Raw genomic sequence first — 27,433 nt, forward strand, 5'->3', positions numbered from 1 at the left:
TCTTCTCGAAGATCAACAGGGTTTTCGTGGTAGTAGGTGGCTGGCTGGCTGCTGATACAAAGTAATTCTAGTTTCGGTAATTTGTTGAAGGTGCATGTGAAAGAAATAATAACATACAATCCCCAATTTTGTGTAAGCGCGCTGTGGACATTAGCACGGTACAATACGAAGTGCTTGCTAGTTGCTACATACAAAGTGCCTGCTTGCTTGCTCGTATACATAGTTGCGAGACATTACGAAAGCTAGTAGCTTTCGTAATGTCTCGATAGTTGTAAAGCCTGAATTTTCAACATCAGTAGTAGTCTACTTGCCGACTGCGGAGAAGTTAATTAATTATGGATTTTACCTACAGTAAGAAGGATTTAAACGAAGAAAAAAGTGCGAATAGTTGCCGGTCATTGTAATTTTTTGCAGAACGGTGCCACAACCCGCACACCATAAAGAACGTCGCAAGTAAGTACTATGTTGATGGTTCACAGCAGTTTTAACAACAGCAATTCGATGGAGCTCACAACCAGATCTAATTCATTCGAGTAACGTATGCAGAAGCTGGATTTTGCGAGACCACATCTGAACACACCTAGCATACTCTAACCATAAGTTCAGCTGACGGTACTTTGTGGAGATTTTTTTGAAACCGAAGTCAATATCATATTCAAGGAATCAAGGATGCCAATCACTTACATTTACACAACAACATTTCAGCCAAAAAGCCAAACTCCAGGAAACAAAAGCTTTCGAACTACTGTACATGCCCGCCAAATAATTTTTGGTACCAAAGAAATACGAGAAACCAAACGCAAAACACGAAAGGAAAGCCGATAATTACATTCGTATGCAGAGAAACTGAATCATGAAATCACAAATCTATCCGTAGCGATATTTCAAAACAGCCCCGGGATTATTACCCACACCCATATCGCAAATCAACAACTGCTTTTCACCATCCAGAACCAATCCCGCTGGTCGTCGCAACTTACACTCAAAACTATCAATCACAAATAATAACGTCGCCGAGCTATACTTCCATACTTCAATCACATTGCGGCGTTTTTCTGTTTTACTGGCCAGCAGCAAATCATTAGCGGAATCCAGTGCCATACTTTGGTAAATATCATCCTTGCCTCGTGTGCCCATTTGCGTCCTCATCCGTCCAGATTCATCGTAAATCTTAATCATATTATCCGCCAGGACGATGTCCCGCGAGTCGCCGTTCTCAAAGCAGCTAATAGCTTGCAAGAGATCCAGTCGATGGCCGGCTACACCAGTGATCTTCCTCAAAAGTTTACCCGCTGCATTAAATACCAAAATCAATCCCACTCCACTGTCGGCCACAAAGATCTCTCCCTTAGAACTCACGGCAATCGAACATGGACAATTAAAATCTGACGAGGTAAATCGATTCAAGATCCTGCCGTCCAAATCCACTTCCAGTACCTCGCGCGTTCGCCAATTGGTACAGACCAGTGTATTGTTGGGTGACAATGCCATTCCCGTGACACTCTGGCGCTCCGAATCAGGTAGTTTGATGGTGGACTTGTGTGAAAAGTCCTCCGAGATCACAGCAATTCGATCGTTTCCGCTATCTAACACATAGAGCTTACCATTTTTGGCTTTGACAATATTCACCGGCCGCGAGAGACCCACATCCGTCCCATGGAACACTGAAACCGGGTTGATGTGCTCGCTGGCCCGGCATTCAAAGGGACTGCCCTGAATGTGCCGATCGAATATCTTAACCTGGATCATGTATGTCCCAGGCACCGGGGGAGTAAATTGGATCTCGTACGACCCATTCTCCTTATCGACCAGTGTGTGGTGAATACTGCGTCCCGTGGCATCGTTGATCACGACAACCACCGGATCCCCACCGGTCTTGCATGGTTCACCGTTGAAATCGTAGCATGTTACAACGACGTCGGTGCTCAAATGGGCTATGGCTGGAGACACCGTCGCTCTGCATAGCGATGGCAAGGTATGACTATGCTTAATTTCCCCGAAGCCCTGCAGACACAGCCGTAATTCCTGCAGGATATTGGTGTGCCCATAACGGAAAAACATGTAGGAATTTTCGCGCGGATCACAGAGCAAACCCATGCCACTCAGCATCGTGTTCAAGCCGGCAATTTTATTACCAATCGATTGCATCTCCATGTGAACCTGTGCCGCTTCACTGGGATTATCCAATTGGCACACTTGTTCAATTTTCCGCTTCTCACTTTTGAGGATCTCCAGCTGATCATGAAGGATGCCTTTCTTCTGGTCCCGCAAGGCTTCCAATGAGTTAATCAGATGACTGCGATGTTTTTCCACTAAGCTATAAATGGTCTCGAAGGATTTATCGATGGCGGCTTTGGTGGCCGTAAACGAAGCATCCACAGCACTGCTCTCATTGATGATGGCGTGCTCACCATCCTCTAACCGCTGCATACACTGCTGTGCTTTGTAGAGCATAATTTTGGACATGCGCTTCAGAGCGATCGAAAACGGCACAACCGTAGCCTCATGATGACAAACGAATTCACCGGTCTTGTTTTCCACTTGCTTCGGCAGACTACAGCGCGTACAAAATACCGCATCACACGATTCGCACAGCAGCAGTTCTTCGCCGGAATGATTAGAGCATTTCGGGATGATTTCACGGTGCTGCGAGGCCATTAGGTCGAGTAACTGGTTGACCAGGAAACTTGGTGGAAGGGCAGCGATCCCACCACGGGGTATGGAGATCGAGTTGCGGCAAATCGGGCAACGAAATGTCGGTGGATTACGAGAGGCCGCATTCTCCGCGATTCGCTCCAGACAGGTGTGGCAAATAGTATGCGAACAGGGCAACAATTTTGGCGCGTGCTCGCTGGGATCGTAGCGGTTCAAACAAGTCGTGCAGGTCAAGAAGCTGTCGCTGAAATCCTCGTAGTTAATGTTCACTGTCTCGACCAATGTTGACATTGTCGCGCCTGAAACAAAATCATTCCACTCACCACTCTTTTTCTGTAAATACTCCAGCTAGACAAAGATTTTCCATTGCACAATCGAAGAAAATTAAGACCTAATCACTAACTATCCGCAAAATCACTTCGATATACGAGTAATGCAAGACGACACCAAAATACTGACAGAGCAGAAGGCTTAAAAAGATCTGTCAGTTAAAAGATAGAAAAGTAACAACCGAACTTGATTGAAAATGACAATCACTTTTCTCTGTAAGAAAATGACTATAATTTACACGCTGCTGCAAAAACTATGCCGTGTCAGTACGGGAGCTTAAATAGCTCAAGGGCAACAGTCAATATAATAATTAATCATTCGGCGCGCTGCATGGCGTGGACCGATAAAAACACTTCCAAGTTCTACTGTTACAAAGAAATAAAACAAACATAACATGCCGCAATGCTGTCGAAGTGTTTAATACAAGATAGAACTCGAAAGTCAAGTCGGTTCAATTATGCATAAAAACATTTCCATAGAATTTTACAGAATTCTAGCAGCTGCGTTTCAAAAGGCAGATTAAAAGCGATATGCAAATCAATTCGCAAAGCCTACAGGCACACGGAAAACCTATAAAATTCGCATAATGAACGGTGGTACACATTCGTACCATACCGCTTAAAATAAGGTACGGGAAATGTGAAATGTGTGCATGATACACGTACTCGTACGTTGGTATTGTATTAAAATTTGCTTTCTTCACCAGTACCTTTTGGACGGAAAAAGGCTAACATTTAAATGGACAAATATTACTGGGGCAACAAAGCAAGGCCAAAACCAAATAACACGCCAGACAAGGAAATAAGTTAATCACGACGCGGAAAACTCTTCGTAAATGTCCATCATAAGAATGTGCATAGAAAATCGTTTGAACCATATGCATCCCTTAACTGCTGCCCACTTCCACGCCAGTAAATATTAATCACGGAAGCAATGACAGGAAGGGTGCCTCTCTGGCCATTAACTACCTGTGGCGTTATCATCAAGAACGAAAAGTGTTCTTGAAACGAGGCGCAATTATAGAGCGTAACAAGTCTAACGAGTTTAGTTCTAGATTCGCTCTCAAATCATCGCACTGGATCCACCGCAGCGCTGTGAGAAATATTTTCCACGCCCAAAATCACTCTAGAAATTCTGCCGGCACAAGGATATAATATTTGTGCAGTCAAACATACCAGTTGGAATGGCAGCTAATATATAAGAACAAGAACAGTTTTCATTTCCGTGTGTGTAGTACGGTACTGAGTACCGCAACTACAACGACGACATCTGCCCTTCCGCGTGAATAACATAGAGTGCAAAATGGCAATTAATCACAAGCAAAGAGCAATGAAAAAGCTTTTTGTTCACGAATAAATTCACTGATGAATAAGTCTGTCATTCTGCCACTGATCTACAAACACCATGTGCCGTTCAGTCTGCATAGAAATCATACACTGCTGTATGTACCATACAATATGAACAAGCACGTGCTCTCCGGCTTCCCAAACAGCCGTGAACAAGCAATGAGCCGGCCACAGAATCTGAAGCATCATCGCTGATCCGGAACAGGCACCCAATTGCCTATCGTTCTCATCATACTGCTCATTTCAACCAGATTTACAGCAAATGAAAGAACAGTTTGGAAAAATACCACTTAAGACTTTTTATTACAGGTGCCGTATTGAACATTCACAGGCCATGACAAAAGTAAGTTTTTCACCGCAGGCAGGCATGCGGTATATGTGCTGATGGCTAGACTCACCGTCAAGCGTGATGCGCACTTTGTGCAAATTCCGGCGGTGAACATAAACATAACACAACAGTCGCTTTTATAGCAAAACAAATTCTTTTAAAATCCAAAATATACAAAAGCTTAAGCATAAGTGTCTTTCAGCAGACAAACTGGAAACAGTTTTCAACCATCCTGAAAACAACGCAGGATGCTGTGGAAATGATTCTTATTAAAAATAGCTTTGTGAGCCTGGCCAAATTTCTACGCGTATGTTGAAAGATGTGAAATCTACAAGAGCATCAAGTGCATCATCATCATCTGATTTACAAAAAATGCACAAATTCGGAAAATAAGTGACCCACAAAAATAAACAGGCTATTTAAGTTAGTACTATTTCTGGTGGTGGCGGAGTCAAAACAAACTCTTCTAAATTCACCTCTCGTCACAACGATAAACCTGAAATTGCAACTGAAAGTAATTCTGTTAATTTTACAGAACTTTTTCATTCTATTACACAAAAAATATTCCACAAGCACAAAAACAAAATTCGACAAGTTATATCATTACCGACGTTACGCAATAACACTACATATCAAAAGCCGGCACGCGATCGTCAAACTTCATGAATGGCGGATTTGTTGCAATATCGGAGCAAACTGCCACGAGTTGTGGGGTCAAGAAAATTACGACTTCGTTAAACAGTTGATTTTCTGTGCCGAAGAGTGGAAGGGACAAACGGGAAACATACAAACGAAGAATGATGGATGAGCAGTCAAATTCCGAACAAATTCTGAATTTGGAGCACCGTACACTTATCGAACGCGGTACAACCAAAGTGAAAATTTTCATTTACTTAGGATTGCGGTATTAGTCTATTGATGTATCGTAGATCATTTCGTACCAAAATCAACTTTACAATCTGCAGTCGTAAAGCTACATATCGTACACGCCGCGCTATCGGAATACAGATACATGCCGAAACCACTACTTAGGAATAGGCACTAAATGGGAACTGACATTTGCCGGCGGTCTGACCATAAGCAGAACTAAGAAGGATGCCGATCACCTTTTGCGATGCAGCTCTCCAGTGAGCCGAGGAAGACATCGTTTCAAGTGCTATTCTGATAAAATAAATCAAAAACACTTGAACACCTCAGAGGAACTGGCTACAGACTATCCAGAAGTGATCCATCTGAAGGTTCGCCGTTTGACCTGGATACCCGCAGTTTTATTCAAACTTCAGTATCCATCATCAACTGCAGTATATTGAACCATAAGCAACATTGAGAACGCTTTCGAATGTCACATGCAAATCACTGCAAATGCGAAAAATTACTCTTATACGAGTACTCTCATTGCTCCTCGTATGATTGTATGAGTACGAACTACGGAGATTAGCGCAGATCTGAAATTAATACGTTTTGCACCTTTCGATGTTTCTTTTACGAAAAAAAAGCATTTGTGAAAGTTTAACAGAAGCTTAACAGTATATCACCACAGCCTACAAAGAGTAAGTAACAACTTTTAAGATCTAGAGCCACAAAGGAAATTGAGTTTTTCTGTTCCCAACTCCAAGTCCAAAGCGTGTATGAAAGTGGTAGACTGACAGTAATTTTATTTCCTTACATACTGCATATGCGCGATACCGCTATCTTTGAAAACGCTTTCTTAACATGCAGATCCGAAACAACATACCGGACTATAATTATATCAAGACCATCTAGAGCACGATCCCAACGTTGCAAGCACAGCTTCTGCGCGCGGACCCCGGATCACTAATAACTGCGATAAATTGTATCGTACATCGGTTCCAAAGCGAGGTTCAAGAGATCTTAACAAGTTCTTGAGATAAGAGCACCGCAATCGCGTTCCACTTAAAAAAACATGATTTTTATCAAGGAAATTCGTAAAACCACTGTTTCTTTATCATGTTGTGTGGCAAGGCGTCATTTCAACTTTAGCCAGCGTACGAGTTCTAGTACCATTAACGAAGCTCAAGCAAACTGAATTTTTTGGCTGACGGCTGACCCACACATTCTTGAATTTTACAGGAAACATGCAGGCGTTATGCAAACTAAAATCAACAGCCCTTACCAGCGACCTTACATAAAACAACAAATATTACTGGGCCAACTGCAGATTAAATAAGCCATCATAAGTGTAAACTGTAACTGGTAGCGGATGAAAAATTTCATATGAAGCACAAGCTGGAAAAATCAATACATTGGGTGCGGGGATTGGCAGGACGACAAACGAAACCACATATCACCGCCCAAATTCTGGCACGCGTTAACATAATATGAGGATGGGTCTGATGGCTAGTAATACTAATAAATTATGTAATTGTCCTTATTATTTTTAATAGTATAACAGCTCAAGTAAACCAAAAACTTTCTTTTTAGTAAGGTCACCGAGATTTCCAGCCGGCAATGGACTGCAAACTGCATGGACATTTTCGCATAAGAATAACTGCAAAATATACGTGTGCTAACGTCTGTCATCCAGAAGTTAAAATACTGAAGACAGCGAATCACAGAAATGTTTCAATAATTCTACCAAAGCGTAATAATCAATACTACGTAATGAATCTGGCACAGTGGTTTAACATCTCAAATGCCCGCCGATTCTGATTCTCCAATCTAATCTAAATTAATATCTTTAACTAATTTAAAACCGATACGAAAAGTTTATACCGCATAAGTTGTGTTTCTCGAGGCAATAAGGAATACGGATCAGAAAAAGCAGAAATAAAAGAATTACTACATAAATCCCACCTGACCATGAACATTCACCTACCAACAAAAAACGTAACTATTTAAGTCTATTTTACACTGCTCCACATAAGCAGTGAACCATCTTAGCACGTAGCAGGTATTGAGATCCGGATGCTCCTTGACGAAGAGCCCCTTTTGTTATTTTAAACAGACTAATTTCCGCGGCCCTATTAAAGGCTACACCGCAGTAAAGTGGATCCATCCCTCTCCAGTCTCTAGCTGCCTGAGTACTGGCTTTAAATCCCCATCACGATAAAATCCTCCCTCCCACGAAAACGTCTTTTTCCACAACAAGGTCATTCATTACATTACACATTCACTATATTAATAAGATTACCATGATATGTTATATTTTGACTACTTGTTAAATCAAGCGAGATCAGGTAAACACCAGCTTCGGATCCAAAAGGAATAAGTACCTGAGTTGGTTCGCAAATGCAACTAACAGCTCATTCCATGCCCGCTTCGCGTTCAACCGAGCGCTTTTTCCAACTTCATACTCACAGAATATCGATCAAATTTACCAGTAGGCATACAAAATTCTGCATTTATATTTTACTCACAATTCCCTATTGACTGGTCACCTTATGGAAAGAAGGCATACTTACGATTTGCGGTCAACAATAATCAGCGAACGCTTCTTCCTCAAAACGTTTCGACTTTACGATTCATACACTATCACAAAACCTGCGTCTCTCCACAAGCGACCAGATCACTGAAAAATGGCAAAACTATCGGCAGAGTGCATCACTGCATTACATACCTGGTATTGTGTCAGTTAAAAAGTCTGGTTCGCGGGTTCACAGTTATCCATCGTTTCCGCAAGCGATCTTCACGATTGCAGTACTCCATGAAGTGCCATCGATCAGAACATTCAACAACTTCCTAGGGAAAGGACAGGCGGCCCAGTTTCCATTATTGTGGTTTTCAACTATGGAAAACACAAAGAAAAGTCCATAATGTCGTCCACAACTTACTGTTAGTCACGGTGACTGTTACACAGAAATAAGTTATAAGTGTATCGAAAGCTGAAACAAAGATCCGAACCATCAAACAAGCCTTAGATAATTCTGGTCTATGAGAAAAGAACTAAGCCTATATGCTCACGCTGTACTGAGATATATATGCCTTAGTCTTCTATCATCAGACAGCCACCATAAGATTATTATGAATCCTCAACAAACAACTACCATGAACAATTTTCTTCCAGAGTACTGGTTACAGTAACAACTCATAAACAACTGTCGCGTTGTTCCAGAATGCATACCCTTCCGTTGTTAAGACTGAAGAGAGTCCATATTTCGAGAGGATGAAATCGTTGACAATGACAATCTTTCGCAATTCTCCAGTCGCATCTGCAGAGACAATAGTTAGGCTCAAAATTCAGTTATGAAGATTTCAGCGAAGGAAATCTGTGACACACGCTTAAAAAAATCGAACTTTAAACCTTAACAAACATCAAATAACTGCACGGCAATGATGCATCACATATCTGCATCGAGCGGGCAATTTTGGGAGCGCAAAAACGTGCGACATTTTCCCTTATGGTGTGCTTTCATTCCAGTCTGTAACTTCACTTTGCAGTTTGCACCTTGTTGCTGCCTGTTACCTATATATGTATTGCCTACCGAATTCAGTGCTTCAAATTAACTAAAAAATTAAAAAAGTTCCTATAATTAACGATTAATTTAAAACAGTTAGTTAACGCTACCAGTTGCAAGTTAATAACCGCCAGCCGGTCAGCGAATTAATCAATACTCTGTACACCATTTATCCGCAAAATTTTTAAATCTAATGGACCCGTTGTTAATTAATTAATTATAATTAGACTTTTTAACACGTCGTGGTAACTTATAAGTTATGTTAGAGACTTATGCGCCCTACGCGCACTTTCTGGTTTACGCTACCAGAATGTGTTTGCATGAGTCAGCATGACCAATTAACACTAATTATAATGTTATTAATTAGTTATTAAGATTGTGCACGTAGCAGTGTCGACGATACCCGATAGGCGTTAGCAATACTTATTAATGGATAATTATTGAGGTGTACGATCACGGCATATCGCAGTGAAATGTAAGCTTTAAAATGTGTGCACATGAGTTTGCATGAGAAATATCCAAATTGGCGACTTTGACGCTCGAATATTCTACTCTCGAGTAGCTTTTTCTAGAGCAACATTTACGAATATTTGGGGCGTGGATACAAACGTGCAAAAGACACCTCATCGCAATATGGACCAGTTATGAGCGCTTATCTTATCTCGTGCGTTAATCAGCTTTTGCAGAATTTTCACAATTGTCAGGATTTACTAAATTTCCGGTCTATTTTGAACCGGACTAATGTGATATTTACCTGAAGTGGCACTGAAATTACAGTTTCGGCCTAACTCTGAATCTGTTCTATGATCATAACAAACCATAACGTTAAAACAAATATTAAAACAAAAAACCCCATTATCTACAGTCTACATCGTTAACTACAACCACGGGACGATTACAGTAATTTTTTCAAAAGTACCTTTAATAAGTATCATGGTACGAGTACAAACTATGCACCAGAACAAAACAAAACAGCGTTTACAAAAGAAACACTTCCTCTATGCTATCCTGATCGGGGATCGTACCCATTACACAAATCGCGTTTCCCCGCTGTATTTGCATAGATATTCGCTGTTTAAAAAACTCTTTCGCCCGCTTTTGGCCAGTTGAAGTCGCTATACCGTTTCCAACCGTTTCTACTAGCTTTTTAGTACCGTCTCCAAAAGGTCCGTAAATTTCGAAGGCTGCAGCAACGAAATCGTATCTTGTTTGCATCCAAGCGTGTTTCGCTAGTTTCTTTCTTTCAGCAAGTTCGGCTGCTGCGCCGGCGTTCACGGAAGTGCGGTCGATGTACGAGGCCGCCAGCGTGTCCACGCAGGTCACATCCACTGCCAGCGGTTTTCCGCGCTTCCACGGGATGAGGGTGATCACATCCGGCCTTTTCTTATCTATTATTTTCTTATTAATTATTACAGTAATTAGATGCGAGTAAGGACATGCGACTGCACTGCCAATGCGTTGAGCGCGCTGGTGTTCGTTGCTACATTGGCCAAGTGCAATGCGGGTGACGGCGACAAGGCATACTACCTCCGGATGTCGAAACAGTGGAAATAGCTACTGCAGTACTTAATGGTGCAGGTGCAGCCTGATTTACAGCCCTGCTACGCCAAGTTCGGACAGTTACATAAAATAAATTTAAAAATAAGTTTCTTCGTCATTATGTTTTCTTTTAACACTTTTCTAGTATAACTTTTTGTTGCGGATCTAATGATACCAAAAATAGAATCTTCCGACATGTTACTGAGCAGGTAGGCGGTGATTAAGTGGGTGGGGCTATGTTGGTTTTTAGGGTGCTTATAACTGCCCCTCTAGAAACTTCACGAACCTGAATTTTTAAGTGAACTGTTCCGGAAACTGTATATCTGCCCGAAAGGTGTTCGTTACAGTTCAACAACTCAGGTCTGCGCAATCGGTCCTCGAGGTAATCTCAAACCAAAGTTCGTCTCCCATAGACTTGTATGTTATAACCCACCCGATGAAGAACGCGGTTGCCTAGCGTACAGATGTAGATGATTTGAAGGTTGACCGTTTCCATGGGTAAAACATGGGTCAAACTACACGATTTTTATGAATCGACAGCTATCTGCCACACAGATGGGAAGATGAAAGTGCCAGACAACTGGAAGAAAAACCTAACAAAGCAGTGTCTAAAAAATGTTATGATTGATATCATAATTCGTTGGGACTAAACGTATCGGGTTTTTTGTGGGAATGAAAAACCTGAAGTAGACGCAAAGTCATCTGTAAACCAGATTTTATCAAGATTAGACATCTACGACCGCTCACGGCTGTACGGCGAGCGCCGGGAAAAGGTTATCCAACATTTTGACGGTGCCCGCAGGAATGCTGCAAAAGGTCACGTAGTCTTGGTAGAAACAGGGCTCTGTTAGGCATCATCCGCAAGAAAATTGAATGGCAAACACCATAAAATTAACTGATTTAGACTAGAAAAGGTGTGGAATTTTTAAACGAATTGTAAAAAGGGGGATGCATCCCAGAACAGATGAGTCGAGCCGTTTTTGGAAGCTGGTCCATTCTAGTTTCAACCTCACTGTAACTCGAGGCATGCTTTCAGCGTAAAAACTTCAAATGCAAAAGTTGCTGGACACATACGCTGATCATATAAAAATGAAATGCGATTCTAATTGTTAACGGGTGACTTGTGATAATTTTTCGAGCAAAGTGTCCGAACTTGGCGTAGCAGGGCTGTATTTTTGGAATTTTCATTGTCTGTGAAATCATTTTTAATTTATCATCCAAGCGAAATTATTTACAGCACTTATGCAAAATCATACGATTGACGTAGCAGGATTTGATAGCAAAGATGAAAAGAGTGACCAAAGACATCATGCAGGCATGTACAGGCTAACGGAAGTAACAGCTACCACATCCAGAGGTAATACGCCTTGTCGCCGCGTACTAGCGGTGGTTGCGAACCACTTTATTGCACGAGCGCGAGCGCCAGTACCGCTGGGAAATGGTATTGGGATTGTGGAATTGGAAAAGCGTGACGTACGCTCTTCGTGGCTTCAGACAAATTTTATGCTCTTGACGTCGTTGACGAAGACTTATTGCAGCACCTCGCGCTTCGCGCTCGGTGCAAATTAGAGTTCGCAAATCGTCAAGAATTCAGTAGCGAAACGGAAATTTTCAGCCTTTTGGAAAAACGTGACGAAACTTAACTGTTTGTAAATTTGGGAAAATAATAACGAAACTTAGCGATTTTACCAGACCATGTAACGAAACTTGGCGATAGCGAAAAATACTTTGTTTACGAAAAAACGAAACTGAGCGAAAAATTTTAAAAGAAAAAATGCTCACTGAAACTGAGTCTAAATTTTGCTCATGTGCACTTCAAACCAGGAAAAAACTGTCGAAGCCAATAATTATGGAAAAATTAAAGAAAATAGCTTAAGTTCGCGCGAAGCGCGAAGCTGACGGACAGATTTGCTTAAAATCTGCCAGAAATTTAAAAAAAAATACGAAAAAATAGCGAAATTTTTAGTGAACGAAAGTAGCAGTAATAACTAAACGAAGCGAAAATCAAAGTTGATATAACGAAGCTTAACGAAGCTGTGTCTTTTGACCCTGAAAACATGCGCGAAGCTTGACGAACCGCTTCGTTAACTATCGTTACGCTTCGTCATTTTGACGACTTACGAACTCTAGTGCAAATTAATTCATCTGCCCTAAAAGACTCTCATATCTATGTATATGTCATTATGTGATTCAAAAGTACAGTACTAATGGCCTTCTAATTACATAGCTCTAACACTTACTCAGAGTCACTTTCAATATCAGTTTCCAAATCAAATCAACAGCCCGATAAGTTTGAAATTTCAATGGAATTGAAGTATACAATTTTAGAGTTTTTAGAATTTAGTTACAGTACCAATTTCCGACAAAAGACTTGAAAGAGGCACCTTGGCAAGCTTGACTGGTAGCCAGGTAGAATAAACTCAGTAAAGTGAATCGCGATTCGCGATGTATTCACTATTTTCAGTTTTCGCAGTTCACGAAAATGCCGCACAAGGTGGTTGCCACTACCAAAGGTATTATTAAATAATACCTAAATTTAGTAAATTATTAAATAATAGCTAAATTTTAGCTAAAATTAGCTGTTAATACTATAGTCACTCAAATTGCATTGTATTATTTTCTTTTCTTGTCTAGTACTGACTGCTGTATAGCTGTAATTTACTGCTTGATTTTCCACCAGAGTAAAACAGTTTGTAAAAAATACGTTAGCTAAACGTTAGTTAAAGGCCAAATTCGAACATGTTCAACTTTTGGCCTTTAACTAACGTTTAGCTAACGTATTTTTTACAAACTGTTTTACTCGGGCATGTTAGCGACTCGCAGGTATGTTACTGCGCCCGCCGGCAGGAATTTGAAACTGACCATGAGACCGGCTCAGGGCCAAGACTACAACGTACCAAATAAGAAATATATAGATATCTGCCGAAGAACGAGGCGTGAGAAACACTCGTATGTGTCCCAAAAACCTTGCTCCGATAACAAACAGCCTTCTATTTTTGCAAGAGTTTTTTGAAAAATTTATACTGTCTCCCTTTTTTTACCGTAGTAAGAAAAGGGCTATTATTGAAGTCATTTACGGGACCAGGAGGCCCACTACAACTTCCGGGTTAAGAAAACGCGAGGAACAAGACTATGTGTGATATAATATTAGCAGTTTGGAACATAAAAATTGATAAAATATATCTATAGATATATAGTATATCCACTTTAATCATTCACAAAAGCTATCAATTAAACAAATGAAAAACAGTAGCATCACACAGCATCAACAGACAGCAGAAACAGGCGCCCGAATCACTGAGAACATTTGATATAAATCAGCCGAAGCTGGTGCCGTTCCCAGGACGGATGCGGCGTTTCCACGCTGGATTTCGATGCTGAACCTCTGGCGCAGATACTCAGTTGCACGTATCTCGCCTGTTTCCTGCCATATCATCTTGCCCAGTTCACTGATCAGCTGAGAGGCTTCCGGTCCGAGTGGTCCTACTGTCTCCACGCCCACTGCACGGAACAGGTAGTCCTGGGCGATGTTCTGGTACTTCGCGGTTTTCTTCCGTTCGGCCTGTGCCGCTGCTGCGCCAGCTTGGGTGGATGTTGCTGCAATATGGGAGAGGGCCATCGTGCACACACAAGTCACATCCCATGTCAGTATATTGTACTCGAGTAGTCCATGGTACATACTAGTGATACTACATAGATACCGGTAGTACTGTAACTGCCTATATCGTACCTGCGTTATATCTATATTATATTTGCAAATTTAGGTACAGTAACTTTAATAGTAACAGGTACCGTGGTCCGAACTCCGAACAGGCTAATAACAGCTGCAAAGAATTTTTCCCAGATCCTTCCTTTCGTCCTACAACTTGGAGCCGGACCGCACTCTACCTCCACCAGTGTACGAGTACTGTACCCAACTTCAACACCTTTTTTGTTTCGTCAGACGGTCATATTCAGCATTTAGCGGTTTTCTAAGTAACTTACTGCCAGATATTCTGTAGACCTGCCTGCCTGTAGTAAATTATGGTGCACGATGCGCACATTTGTACATCGTGTGGCAGCGGCAGCGCCACAGCTAGTGGCTTTCTAATAAGTAACTGTCCCTGCCGAATTATTGCCCTCGCTGCTACAGCCACTAGACAGTAGTAGTGAGACAGCTTGCTCGCATTGCGCGTTGCCACTGCCAGTTCGTAAAACTGGAGCCACATGGTTCGTTTTAGGCTTCGTCCCGATTTCAAAGCGAATCTCGCTATGGTACGGTTGCTCAACCGCACGAGGTGGCTGTATGCAGTGGCCACGCCTACAGATACGGTACGCGAAGCCACCTCGCGAGGTGGAGTTGCTGTATCGCAACGAGATTCGCTTCGAATTCGGGACGAGGCCTTTTAGTACAGTAGTTTCACCGTGTGCTGCAACTGCAAGCAACTGATTTCAGCTCAGCGAGATCACGCTTAGTACTTTGAATACTTTCTACTTTCCAGTCATCATCGAAGAGAGAATACTCGTGAGCTCGTTTTACTCTTTGCGATTAATCAGGCCACGGATAGCTATTTGAAAAATATGTTCTGTTTGAAGTAGATAGTTAGAACTTAATTGGAAGATAGTAGATTTGTAGTTGCTTTGAATTTGTTCCCTTTCGAATCTCGTCCCAGAAGAAGTGAACACCACTAGCAGCAGGCAGAAGTATACACCAGACCACAGCTGCAGTCAAAGACGACAGCGTAATAATGTGATTCGCAACTGCCAGATCAGCAGACACCCCGTGAGTGTGTGACGCGAGTCGCGAGGTAAGTGAAGTCTGCAGTTTCTTCGATACTCGTATATTTCTAATTATTAATTACAAATAAGTTATTTATCCCGATAAGAATCATAAGATGATTAAGATCTCTTCTTTTTCAGTGTTTTGACACTTTTGACGAGTTTTGCTTGATTCGCCGTTTTGCACCACGGAACTGGATCACGAATCGCGTGGAGATCCGGATGTGGTGTGGATTGTGCGAAAACCTTAAGTCTCTTCTTCTCCTTTGACATGAATCGTTCGCGTGGAGCCGTTGCGAAAAAGAAAACATCCCCTGCATTTGCTGTGCCTCAGGCTGTGGTAAGTTTTAGTGTGGGGCTTTGGCAATCAATTCTTCGATCTCCGATAGAAATTTTAAGTACCAGTTTGAATATAAAATATTTTAAATTATAAGGTACGTGGCACGCCGTTGCAGATTGAGGTTACAGGTGTACTGGAGACTTAAATTGTTACTGTAATATTTAATACTCGTACTGTATTAAAAACATCGAAACGCATTCGCGAGTATGACTATACGAGTCGAAGGATTAAAGACTTAAAGTACTTCTTAGCTTCTACTGTACTTTTGTGTGCACACGCGGGGTTGTTGCCATTTGTATCCAGAAAATATTTTATCAGTCGCGTACAAAGTACCATGGTGGCTGTATGGAAAATATGCTATGATGACATTGGCAAATAGGAATTATTTCATTTTGTGAAATCTCACTTGTGTTAACTGAATGTTAGGTTAAATTTTGACCCAAGAATTTAGATGTTTATGCCGTTTGAGGAAGGAACTAGGAAGTGTAATGTACAGATATAAAGCGGAGGATTTGCTACTTAGACAGCGGAACATGAAGACAGACCGTGTTAGACGTTTATCGTACATGCTTGTTCAGCCGGAATGTCGAACCTGGGGGCCAGTGTTTTGTGCGCTCGAGTATAGTTTTCGCTGATGTTAATGCGACCGATTGTTTGATTGTGTGGAGCTGTATGAGAAAAGTTACGGTAATTATGAATAGTGAAGAATTTCGGTACAGCCTTATTATTAAACTGTGCTTATTTTACTAATTCAGAAAAATATCCGTTGTTTTCCAGTGCTTGGGAACTGGAAGAAGTCTGCCGCACACATCTTGTCTACTACGCTGTATATTTATGCAACAACAACACGTCTTCAATCTTGTCAGTTTGGTATTAGTATTACTGGGGGCATCCTGCGCGCATTTCGGAAAATGTTATCATTTCCTTTGTACATTGCTTGTTTTTTAAAATTTTTTAATATTAATTTTAAAGAAGAGATTTTAAAATGTGATCGAGTTGCATAGTTTCTCTTGAGATTGAGATTGTTTGGATGTTGGTATGATTCCGGGTTACCACGGTTAGTTTACCTGGGTATACCTGTGGCTGTGGGCGAACTGCAAAGAATTGGACATGTAGCAAATTGCAGTTTCTAAAGTTTTGCTGATAAGTATTGTTACGATTCTCGCCTTCGCTGATCAGGATCAGCTCGTTAATGTAAACTGCATTATTAACGCTACTGCCTCACTACTCACAAGTCAGTTCATTCAAAGTTCATACTTTACCGTTTTTTTGTTAGTGTGTTGCTTACGGTGTTTACAAATTAATAAGTGATGGCCTTTAAGTTGCATGGTGATGGACTGATGTCCCCGTAGTCTGCATTGGATTTGGAAGTCACAAGATGTTTAGTGTTTACTGTTTTAGCGTTTGCTTACAACCAGGCATCGATTTGAAGTGTTGTTAGTTGGGCATTTTCCATACAGGATTACATAGCTAATTAATTTAATTTAATGGTTAATTTAAAGATGTTTTTGCAATTGTGTAACAGTTGTCGACCTGCGATATGTTCGACACAAGATTCTACCCCTATATACAGTAGTTTATTAATTCTGTTGGAATTACCGTCATGTCGTACTACTGTAATATTCAGTATAAACAATTTATAATGTTACTTTTGTACTTGTAGTTGCACTGTACAGTTGCAGCAACAGATTTTGCGTGCGCTTTGCCGTTTGCGCTCATTGTCAGTCACAAAACCATTGTCAGACAAGCACTTCCACAGTATTTTCCACAGTATTAAATGGCGTTTCTTACTTGACAGAAGAACATACATATTTTGCTGTTTTGTGGCACACCTTGTGTACCGTGCTGTTTTATGGTTTTCTGTAAGGATGTACCTGAATGTTGTAGAAAGAAAGAATAACTATTGGCTACAGAAAAGTGTAAAGGATTCGCAATCGTTCCACCTGAAATATGGATAAACAGTTATCATAAAGCAATTTTGATTTAGTCAATTATTTTAAATTGATAGCTATCCTTTACGATAATAATTATTATTGCAGATTTTTCTTTGTATGGCTGTGTTTTATGTTAAACACTGACCATGAGGTCAGTACTGTAAATATATGAAAATCAGCAGCATTTTTCTAAAAGGATGGTTGGCAGTTGGCCGGTATTTGTGCATTACTTTGTATTGTGTTGGGTGGGATGTTTTCCCTGGTTTGGCTTGGGCTTTTCGAATTACCGAAATCATGCGACACCGATGGTCAAAGATCTGCACAATCCACAATGGTAGGCCTATATGTGCAAGTTCGCATATGCCATTGCACCATTTAATGGGGAAGCAAACACTGCATGCGAAGAGTGAGGACAAGTCCGGACACAGCGTCAGATTCAGTCCAAACTGAATTTTCGACTTGTCCGAGACAAAGACTACCAATAGGGTAGAAAATGCGCTTGTTAATGCTGTTACCATCGTGCTGGTAGCACGGTGCTACTACACATTGCAGCGTTTCTGTGCTGCTGTATTTAAAGGAGACATAAATCTGTATTTTTACTACAGGATTTATTTTACAAGCTATCTTGTTTTTGTTAATGTAACTTTCCCGATCTGTTGGATTTTTAAGATAGTTATTAAGTGGATCAGTTAATTTAATTAATTTAGATCAGTTGTTCTCTGTTCTTAGACCTCCCGAGGCTGTTTTGTGCTGATTGAGTGAACTTCGATGTGATTTTATTTGTTTTTCTATAAGCGGAATGGGTATAATAAACAAGTGGATCGAACTTCGCATCCTACGTTTATTATGTACGTACGGTACTTCTTTCACTTCTAGTATGAAGCTGCAGACGCTACAGTGAAAATACTCAGTACCGGTACAAGCATCACTGACTTGTGAATACTAATACTTATACAGTGCATTATACCGTAGTAATTATTGCAGTCCTAAGGCTGCATGATTCATTTTACAATAAAAATGTATATTTGAATCTTATTTTTTGCTACGCTTCGCACGCGTTAGCTATAATTACTGTATGTTGTAACGACGACTACCGGTTTAAAATGTCAAAAAATACATGCCGGTTTCAAATCGGCGGTTTTAGTTTCTAATGATGTTAAAGATTTTTTCTTAGATAATTACCTACTCTCTGAAACTGGAGGATTTTTGCTGTGTAGCATCAAATGAAATTATTAAGGCACGAAGGTCATACTAAAGACATACAAACTCGTTGCCTCGCTTTGTTTCGGTGATACCGACTACGGTGATACGGAATAATCGGATACTCGTAGTACTTTACAGGTTTGTATTTCGTAAGTCGTTTGCGATATGGAGCAGTCCTTTATCTTTATTTTGCTTCTTCCTTTCAATAATTTTTGTTATGGAATACAACTAAATTTAGTAATACTAGGTATATTATTACATTAACATTAACTGTACTGCAACATTTGCTGGTGAATAATCAACTAGCCGATATTTGTTTAAACTATGTAACTATTAATTTTTTCACGATGCGTATGTACTGACAATGAGTTAAATATGGCGCTGTCTATACATCTTGAATAAGTCTGTAAGTGGGTTAAGATTTACTATTAGTTGGATGTTGCACGTTTTACGTTTTTCAACGAAGCGATTTCGTCGAGATTGATCATGCAAATGCTGGCGTTCCGCATTTTCGCGGCGTATGCGTCGTTGTTCGGCAGTCGTGTTTCACCATGACTTTCCATCTGCTGCGTCACGTGTAGGGCGGTATTCTGACATTACCGTGTTACACACTAAGCACACTGTTCAGCGCTTCTAATGTGCAGTGATAAGTAACATCCTGCGCTGGTGCGTTCATCTTGATTGCAAGTTGCGGCTGCCTTTAGCCTCGACGAGTAAATCGTAGCTAGGGTATTTACAGTGCATCGTTATTCTGTAGCGAAGTTTCACCACGACAACAATGATAACATGACTGCATGGAATCTGCGTTTTAATTTCGTGCCTTTAGCACTCTGACTATGCTACTCAATTTGTCTAATCGGTGGTAACAGCGGGTTTTCGCTTTGCAGAATATTAGTGGATCTCTATCAACACCCACAGTGCCGTCTCCCTTTCAGTTTAACATGACGGCGTCAGTATTGGAACCCAATTTGGTATTTCTTAACCCAGCTGCCTCCAGCTCCACGAGTCGGAAGCGAAAAGAACCTCAGAGCGCTCAGGAATCCTCATCAATACCGTCGTCGTTTCACACACATGATTTATTGTACCAGCAGCCTCCGCCCAACAAGCGTAGCGTGCCGGATAGCGGCTTTGCATCCTTATACTCGCAGTGCGCCCTCGTAAGTGACGAGTCTCTGCATAATGGCAGTTCCCAGTCATCACCGCTGGAAACAGCCAGCACGAGCAGCGCCAGCAGTGGGACCATATTGTCAGCCAGCAGCACTGCCATAGTACCGGCTAAACCGCAGAGCAACAAATCCCTGAAATACGTCGGCGCCCAGATCACCACCACACAAGGTGGACCACAGCGCGCCGTGCAGTTGGCCTTGGAGATGGGGGCGCGCGCCCTCGGCCTGTTCGTGCGCAGTGCCCGTCGGTGGACGGCCACCCCCTTATCGGACGATGCCGTAAGAAAATACAAGGACAAACTGATTCGCTCGTGTATTCAGGCGGATAAGGTTGTTTGCCATGGTAGTTACCTGATCAATCCCGGATCGCCCTCGCCGGATGTGCTAAACAAGTCAAGGGTATCGATGATCGACGAAATGCAGCGCTGTGAGCGGCTGGGCATAAAATATTACAACATTCATCCAGGATCGACATGCGGGCGCATCACGGTTAACGAGTGCATAGAACGGATTGTGGATTCCCTCAACGAGGTGCTGTCGAAAACGAGCGACGTGACATTATTGCTGGAGACCATGTGCTGTCAAGGCTACACGGTTGGCGGGAAATTATCCGAGCTGAAAGAAATCATGTCCCGCGTCCACGATAAGAATCGATTGGGCGTATGTCTAGATACCTGCCATGTATATTCTGCTGGTAACGACATTACAAAGCGGGATGGATGGGAGAAGTATCTGAAGGAATTTGATGAGCAGATCGGATTGGATAAACTGAGAGCAGTGCATTTAAACGACAGTGAATTGCCGGTGGGATCTCATCTTGATCGCCATGCTCCGATTGGCAATGGTACGTTAAACGCAAAATATTTCCCAGATATGGAGCGTAGATGTTTTAAGCGCAAATTTTGTGACATTTTTTCACACGATTGCAATCGAAGTAAAATTTTTGCGAATTGTTGCAGCTGTTTTTTAAACTAAGCATGTAATAACTGATTTCGAAATTCTGTGCGTTCGTATTGATAGCACGTAATCGGCATTCGGCAGTGAAATAAACACGGTAAGGTCTTGTGAGTCGCGACCTCCTATAATAGTTGTGTAATACTTACTTTTAGTTTTATTTGAGCTAGGAGACCCTTGAGGGTGATGTGCATTGCTGATAAAGTGATTGCAGTGCGGCTAACTGGTTTCTGTGTCTTTGGCTTGCAGGTTGGATCGGTCGAGAAGGTTTCAAGCTGATTATGAACGATTCACGACTGAACAACCTTCCAATGATATTAGAAACAACTGACACGGCATATCGTCATGAGATCGATTTATTGTATTCATATTGCCAAGACTGACGAGATGTGTATGTTTGGCTGTCCGAATATGTGCATGGCAACTCAACAGACGACGACAACGCTTCGAATGGCATGCTGCACCACCTCGTGGAGTTGTGGAGACTGAGCATTAAAAGGGCCGGAAAATCATACGGAATGCGCTGCGGAGAGAGCGACTGCGTTCAATCTCAGTGCAGACCGTGCACCAGACTACTGCTGAACGATGTTACTGCAAGAAGTGTTACCATAACGACTTTGGGACAGCGAGACGTTGTTTGTTCGGGATTCGTGTTTCCGATCCTGCTTACTGACGTTTCTGTGGATAAAACTGTGAATATGAATCGGCACCGCTTCCTTCCTTTTCCTCAATTTGGAAATCGTGATATTTCTGGATGCCGATAAGCCGCTGGGCTGTTTTGTTCTCCTAAAATGTGACGGCAACCAGCTTGGTGGCTCATTCCAGTCGGCTGCGATGTATGATCTTTACTTAGTTTGTGAGAACCACGGAAGCTTTTCTTGTTGTTTTTTCTTGTATGATCGCTAATGTTGTTCTTTTTGTGGTGACATCGATGATGACGGATAATTGAATGGAGAAAAGATAATCACGAGTCTTGATGCATATTTTTGTTACTTGATTCATTAATAAACTCGATACTTGCTTGGTCAGGCGACTCAGGCCTTATGCGAAACTGTTGCTTTTGCGTTGCATTTGGTTTACGTATTTCGTTAATTGTAAGATAAATGATTGCTCGTTTGTTGTTTGTTTAAACCGTACTGTACGGTTACTGTAATAATATTGTTTCGCATAGTGTTGAGTCGTTGACTGCACGCACTGATACACTTACTGTTATCGCACTTCCACTCTGTGGAAGTGTATCGTAATTAAGTTTAAACAGTAGCAAGGTGTACCTTGACCGTAGCTTCAAAATAATTTACTCTGAGAATTTGAAATTAGGGGCTTACTTGAAAAACAATTGATTGAAGATTAATTCAGCAACAAAAATATGTTCATGTACTGTTCTGTATTAGTGTTTGTTATTTACTACTGTATGTCGTTAATTAACGTAACTACTTAAGTAATTACTGCCGGGTGCTTCGAAAATAAATCCAACCCAGCCAGCGGAATATGGCTACTGAATACTAATATCTATATTTCGCTCTTGGTTGACTCATTTGCCTTCAGCTTCAAAACACCACCAAAACCGCTTTGACTGTTGCTGTTCTCTAATTCAAGCGGTCAGTTTCCAAAATACGAGTGAAAATGCAAACGAAGCAACTGCAACAAATAATCTACTGTTGTCAGTATTGTGCAGACTTCCTACAGTTTACAGTAAATGGCGTATGTTGTTGCGATGGCTTCGGACTGTTGTTGTACAGCGTTATTGGCAGTGATGTCCCGTTTTTTTCACGGGCTCGGTAAATCACGGGAATTTCCCGCATCCCGCACCCGCTTTTGCTCGGAAAGCGGTGCGGGAGGCTTTCTGCTCGGATCGGGTGCGGTCGGGAATATAGCCTGATTAGTACGCCCGCCCGCTACTCGGGAAAACACGGGATTTCTTTGAATTAAAAAATTTTTTATAGAATTTCTAGCAATTTTCGCAGCCAAAAGTGCTCAGCTTTCAGCTTCGCGCGAAAGTTGGTGTCTTAGGGTGGGTCTCTGATTCAAAGCGAATCCAGTTGCGATACAGCGATTTGATAAGCGGCGGCTAGTCTGTAGCTCCTGTGACGCAAACGTCGGTTTCGAAAGAAAATATATTTACGGCAATTGTATAAGTTATAATTACGAGCCAAGTTCAGTTTTTTTGAAAAGTAAAAGTAAGATTTATCATGCAGGTCTAGTCTTCTAGAAAATGCGTATCCATTAAACTTTTCGACGAAACTTTGTCACAAAAATTTTGTAATAGATTTGTAACAATTATTAAAATTATTGATTCATTGAAAATCGGGAATCGGAGCGGGTTGCGGGACGGTCCGAGCGCTCGGGTGCGGGAGCGGGTGCGGGAAAGTTTTTGATCGTGAAAGTGCGGTCGGGACATGAAAAACTGCAAACGGGACATCACTGGAACTTATTGGGCTATTTTTTATCAAGGCTACTTTTTTCAAATTTATGTACAATAAACGTAAATACAATTTATGTACAAATTTATGTCAAAAGTTTTTTGAAGGTTATCCCGAAAGCATACATCAATGAGTTGTTACATTAATTTTAATATCAGTACGATACTATACTTTTCGCGGGACTTTTAAATGAACTGTTTTTTATGTAACACTGCATTGATCGCCATAAGAAAGCAAGGTACCGTATATTCCGTAATTACTGCAAGTTTCGGGAGCAATTGCACTATACGGATACAACTTCTGTACTACTGTTTTCATAAAGGCAATCTCACATACCGTACCAAAAACCTCCGACAGGGGCCACTGAATATCGTACTAGTAATTTATTAATAAGTGAACTGTGTATGCAATAGTTAAGAACATCTTGACACACTAACAAAATTCCACAGTTTAGCTGCGGAACTGCAACTCTGCTAACCGGACATCAAGTGGTGATTTGGGACAAATACTTAATAAATATACTTAATAACAAAACAAAGGCACCCTTTTCAATCACCCATTTTCTTTGTCACAAACCGATAACCTTTGGATTTCACAGAGAATATGTACAAGCTTCACTATCACAAGACGCAGTGTTCAGGACTCAAAATGGTGGTGTCCCTTGAAACTGCACCATCGGATTCATCGACGAGGAGGCAAAATAGTTGTCGAAAAGGCACGAGTAGTCATCGTTGGCCATGGGAATAAGTGAAGCAAATCCAATTAGGACTAATGCTAGAGTCTGCATTGGTAGCGCTTTCCGCACAGCATTCCACACGGGATGTTGCCTGAAAAGTTGTCAGTCAGCACATTTCAAATTTATCGCAAACCATACATAATTTTCGCGAGTCTTACGCTGGCTGAGCGGGTAAAATGGTGAGCTGGGATGTGGAGGAAGATGTTGTGGACATAACGGTCTCGGAATTATCGCCGTCGGTGGTCGTGCGTATTACAATGGCCTGGTGTCTCTCGAAATATTCCACTTCTCTTGCTCGCATAATGTGTTCCACTACCGATCCCTAAAATATTAGCGACGATAAAATATTTGGTATCACAGGTTCCGCACTGGAAGTAATTTAGTTTGCGTAGATAAATAGCAAAACGGAGACAACTAACAATAGCTCATAACCCTTAAAAAACCGCATGATCTATTTTAACACGTACGCTATCGATGCCGGCATGGTCCGCAAGTTCGTCTCGAAGCATGAGGAGCGTTTCAACCACCTCTTCTTCCAACTTAGCGGCAAATTCCGGAGTTGACCGAACCATAATTTGATACGTTGCATATTTTATGTACATGGCTCTCTCCAAGACAGCTGCGAAACGAATCTGTTGTTCTTCCTGGAGAAATAAGAAATCGATAAATTAAAATAGCCAAAACACATGCGATCTCTGCATCCGATATAACACCGTTCTAGACAACCACCTACTTCTGACTGTTCGTTTGTCCTCAAATACGTCAACTGGTCAAGCAAGTCCATCTTGAATTCCATGCGTTCCTTCTGATAGTCCTCCAGTAGTTTACGCAGGTATTTTTCACGGCGCAAAACTTTCCTGATGTATGTCAACAAATGCATGTATAAAGCATTCAGCTGCTTGTGCTCTTCTTCGAATAATCGCAGGTCGATGTCCGGTGCGACTACTAGAATAGCTCTGAAAAGGTCATCCAGCCGTCCAAGTTCTCCGTTGGTGCGAATTAATCGATCCAATAGGTACTGCAATTATGTGGTAAATGAATAATCTACCGTATGTGCAGTAGTTAAAATTTTGCAGTGCAATGGGTGTATAAATCGTAACAGACGGCTCTTACAGAGCAAAAATACTAGCACTTGATTGGCTGAAGCAGCTTACCGCAAAACGTTCGCGTTCTGTTTCCAGCACGTCTGGATCGATGTACTGCACTTCCGGATTGACAACCATATTTTTCAAAGAGCGCAGCTTTCGGATAGCAATGTCGTAACGGTAACGATAGGCAATCAGGCAAGAATGTTCTTCATGTACGGTCGTTGTGGTTGTCGCCGTTCGTGTCGATGCTTTGTTCTCGGATGATAGAACACTGATATTGCGCGTAGGTAGCACAGGCATTTCCAAGGGTCGGACAAACGTCCCGGTGGCGGTTTCGGATAGTCTAGGCATGGAAAATTCTTCTGTAACTTCTTCGCGCATTTCATAAGTGGATGTCACAATCACAGTTTCGGATTCTTCTTCGGGGTCAAAGGAAACTGTCCGCAGGGAATCAGTAGAGCTGAACACGTTGGAGCGCTCTGACTGGACAGTCATCGTACTGATGGTTTCGAAATCATCGGTGGAAATCGACTGAATCGTTGTCGTTACAGTACTGGTAATTGTCTGTACATTTTCTTCTTCTTCGGCATACTGCATGGAGTCCGTTTCTTGAGCATCCTGCAGCCACTTTTCGATCGTACCGGCTTCGGTTTCCAGGTATTGCCGAAGCGCTTCGGAACTTAACCGCTCTTGCGGCACCGGTGACGGAATAACGTAGGATGCTCGGCTAGATCCTCGGGAGAGAATTCTTGGTGATAAGATTTCCGTGCTGCTGTTAACATCTGCCGCCAGCATGTCAGTTGATTCTTCCTCAGCAGCAAAAATGCTAGTGCGAATACTGATTCGACTGGATGATGACACCCGCGAAAGAGTGGTCCAACCAGAAAGGTTCATTGAACTCGTAGAATCCTCCAAACTTGGAAGATGTTCTAATGGGGCGTGCAGTGTTCCTGACTCGTCCACAAGAGTGACCTCAAAAGATGGCAACGGTTGCAACGGTGATCTCTCGACAAGAACACTTTCCGGAGCCACTGTAAAGGGAACGACGGTGCCGTCTTCCGGAAAAGTGATTTTTTCGGGCACCAATGCGGTTAATGATTCGAAAAAGGTGTCCTTCGGTCCAGTTCGATGGAGGGTCTTTTTCCAGTTGAAAGAAATAGGTGCAGAATGCAGGTATTCATCTTCTGGTACAAGGATTTCAGCAGTCGATTCTGTAGGCCATATAGTAGGATAACATATTGTATAGTCACGTGCTTAATAAAGTACAAATGGCTCTACCTTGCAAGCTGTCCGGTATGTTAAGAACATTGTGACTGATTCGAAAAGGTTCTTCTTCATCAAGTATCGAAAGATTTATGGAAGCATCTGAGGTGCGGTCGGCAATAATCTCAGTAACAGTTTCAAAAAAAGAATCTTTCGGGCCGTTGCGATGTATGATACCGAGAGAGTGACGCACCGACGATACCGAAAGCAGTTTGTCTCCTAAAGACAGCAGAAAAATCAATAAAAATATATTGAAATCATTTTTTAGAAACACACCAAGTAACACCTGTGCGCCAATCTTGATGCACTCATAACACACATACATATCAGGAACAGTACTCACCTAATTTCTCGTGGTCAGTTACAATCAAAGTCGACAGGTTTTGGACAGGTTGCTCTCGCCGCCCAGAAATTCGCACGGGCAAAAATCGGCCGCCAGGATAGATGATCTCGAACGCATTTGAGATCCCTACAACACAATTCGATTTTAACACATCGGCAGCAAACAGTTTTGCCCATTGCCAGCAAACACATTGGCAGCAAACATCCCACAAAACAAATAACAAAAGAAGTTCACAAATCACAAGAAAAAAGGGAACAGAAAACCAAACCTGACTCACCTATTCTGCCAGAGAATTCAGAAGTTTCGCTGTCAAAAACAGTAATCCCTTTAACGTTTGTAGACTGACCGTCAGGAATATGGGAGGAAGACAACGTAGCGACAGCACCAATATAATTTCCCGGTAAAACATCCTTGCTAATAAAAAATTCGACCGTCTCGTCTTTCGGAGTTACACGGTGCTCAATGCGCTCGTCGACGGGACGCGGCGGTGTAACTGTCGGTTCAGCTGGTGTCGTTGTGACATCGTGCACGCTGATCGGCGCCACCAGTTCCGGTGCAAACCTTTCACTACCGATCAGTTCCAGTTCTTCACGGACGGCACTGATGCCCGGCTGT

At 41.8% G+C, this 27,433-nt stretch overlaps 3 protein-coding genes across 9 annotated transcripts; 1 reads left to right on the top strand and 2 right to left on the bottom strand.

Moving 5' to 3' along the window:
* Positions 1-663: 663 nt before the first annotated feature.
* On the bottom strand, positions 664-9,201 carry LOC129588092 (tripartite motif-containing protein 2-like). Of its 7 annotated transcripts, XM_055482151.1 has the most exons (4): positions 9,185-9,201; positions 8,741-8,828; positions 8,237-8,404; positions 664-2,954 (listed from the first exon to the last, which is right to left on the bottom strand). In XM_055482151.1, exon 4 carries the CDS (start codon positions 2,944-2,946, stop codon positions 868-870), a length of 2,079 nt encoding a protein of 692 aa, XP_055338126.1. In that variant the 5' UTR covers positions 2,947-2,954; positions 8,237-8,404; positions 8,741-8,828; positions 9,185-9,201; the 3' UTR covers positions 664-867. The 7 variants fall into 7 exon arrangements, with proteins under 7 accessions (XP_055338126.1, XP_055338125.1, XP_055338127.1 ...); XM_055482150.1 differs by lacking the exon at positions 9,185-9,201 and having other exon boundaries at positions 8,741-8,944; XM_055482152.1 differs by lacking the exons at positions 8,741-8,828; positions 9,185-9,201 and adding an exon at positions 8,581-8,724.
* A 5,578-nt stretch (positions 9,202-14,779) lies between these two features.
* LOC129588113 (probable endonuclease 4) lies at positions 14,780-21,992 on the top strand. Its single transcript, XM_055482191.1, has 4 exons — positions 14,780-15,400; positions 15,513-15,711; positions 19,736-20,858; positions 21,218-21,992. Exons 2-4 carry the CDS (start codon positions 15,643-15,645, stop codon positions 21,349-21,351), a joined length of 1,326 nt encoding a protein of 441 aa, XP_055338166.1. The 5' UTR covers positions 14,780-15,400; positions 15,513-15,642; the 3' UTR covers positions 21,352-21,992.
* Positions 21,993-23,758: 1,766 nt separating this feature from the next.
* Positions 23,759-27,378, bottom strand: LOC129588062 (uncharacterized; the record flags this gene model as incomplete). Its single annotated transcript, XM_055482091.1, has 8 exons — positions 23,759-24,215; positions 24,283-24,446; positions 24,592-24,768; positions 24,858-25,142; positions 25,279-26,423; positions 26,491-26,694; positions 26,819-26,944; positions 27,096-27,378. Coding segments are annotated over 8 exons (2,568 nt in total), but the record flags the coding sequence as incomplete, so codon positions are not given.
* Between the last annotated feature and the right edge of the window lie 55 nt (positions 27,379-27,433).

This window comes from Paramacrobiotus metropolitanus, unplaced genomic scaffold (genome assembly GCF_019649055.1).
Source record: "Paramacrobiotus metropolitanus isolate TYO unplaced genomic scaffold, Prichtersi_v1.0 Parri_scaffold0000028, whole genome shotgun sequence".
Lineage (NCBI taxonomy): Eukaryota > Metazoa > Tardigrada > Eutardigrada > Parachela > Macrobiotidae > Paramacrobiotus > Paramacrobiotus metropolitanus.

What these genes read in the sequence shown, in the direction of transcription:
- LOC129588092 (XM_055482149.1), bottom strand. Translation starts at nt 3,719, where the DNA reads ATGTTAGCCTTTTTCCGTCCAAAAG. An exon ending in AGCCTTTTTCCGTCCAAAAG is followed by an intron (nt 2,955 to 3,694) that starts GTACTGGTGAAG and finishes ATTTTGTTTCAG; the next exon opens with GCGCGACAATGTCAACATTG.
- LOC129588113 (XM_055482191.1), top strand. Translation starts at nt 15,643, where the DNA reads ATGAATCGTTCGCGTGGAGCCGTTGCGAAAAAGAAAACATCCCCTGCA. An exon ending in TTGCTGTGCCTCAGGCTGTG is followed by an intron (nt 15,712 to 19,735) that starts GTAAGTTTTAGT and finishes TTCGCTTTGCAG; the next exon opens with AATATTAGTGGATCTCTATC. An exon ending in CCATGCTCCGATTGGCAATG is followed by an intron (nt 20,859 to 21,217) that starts GTACGTTAAACG and finishes TTTGGCTTGCAG; the next exon opens with GTTGGATCGGTCGAGAAGGT.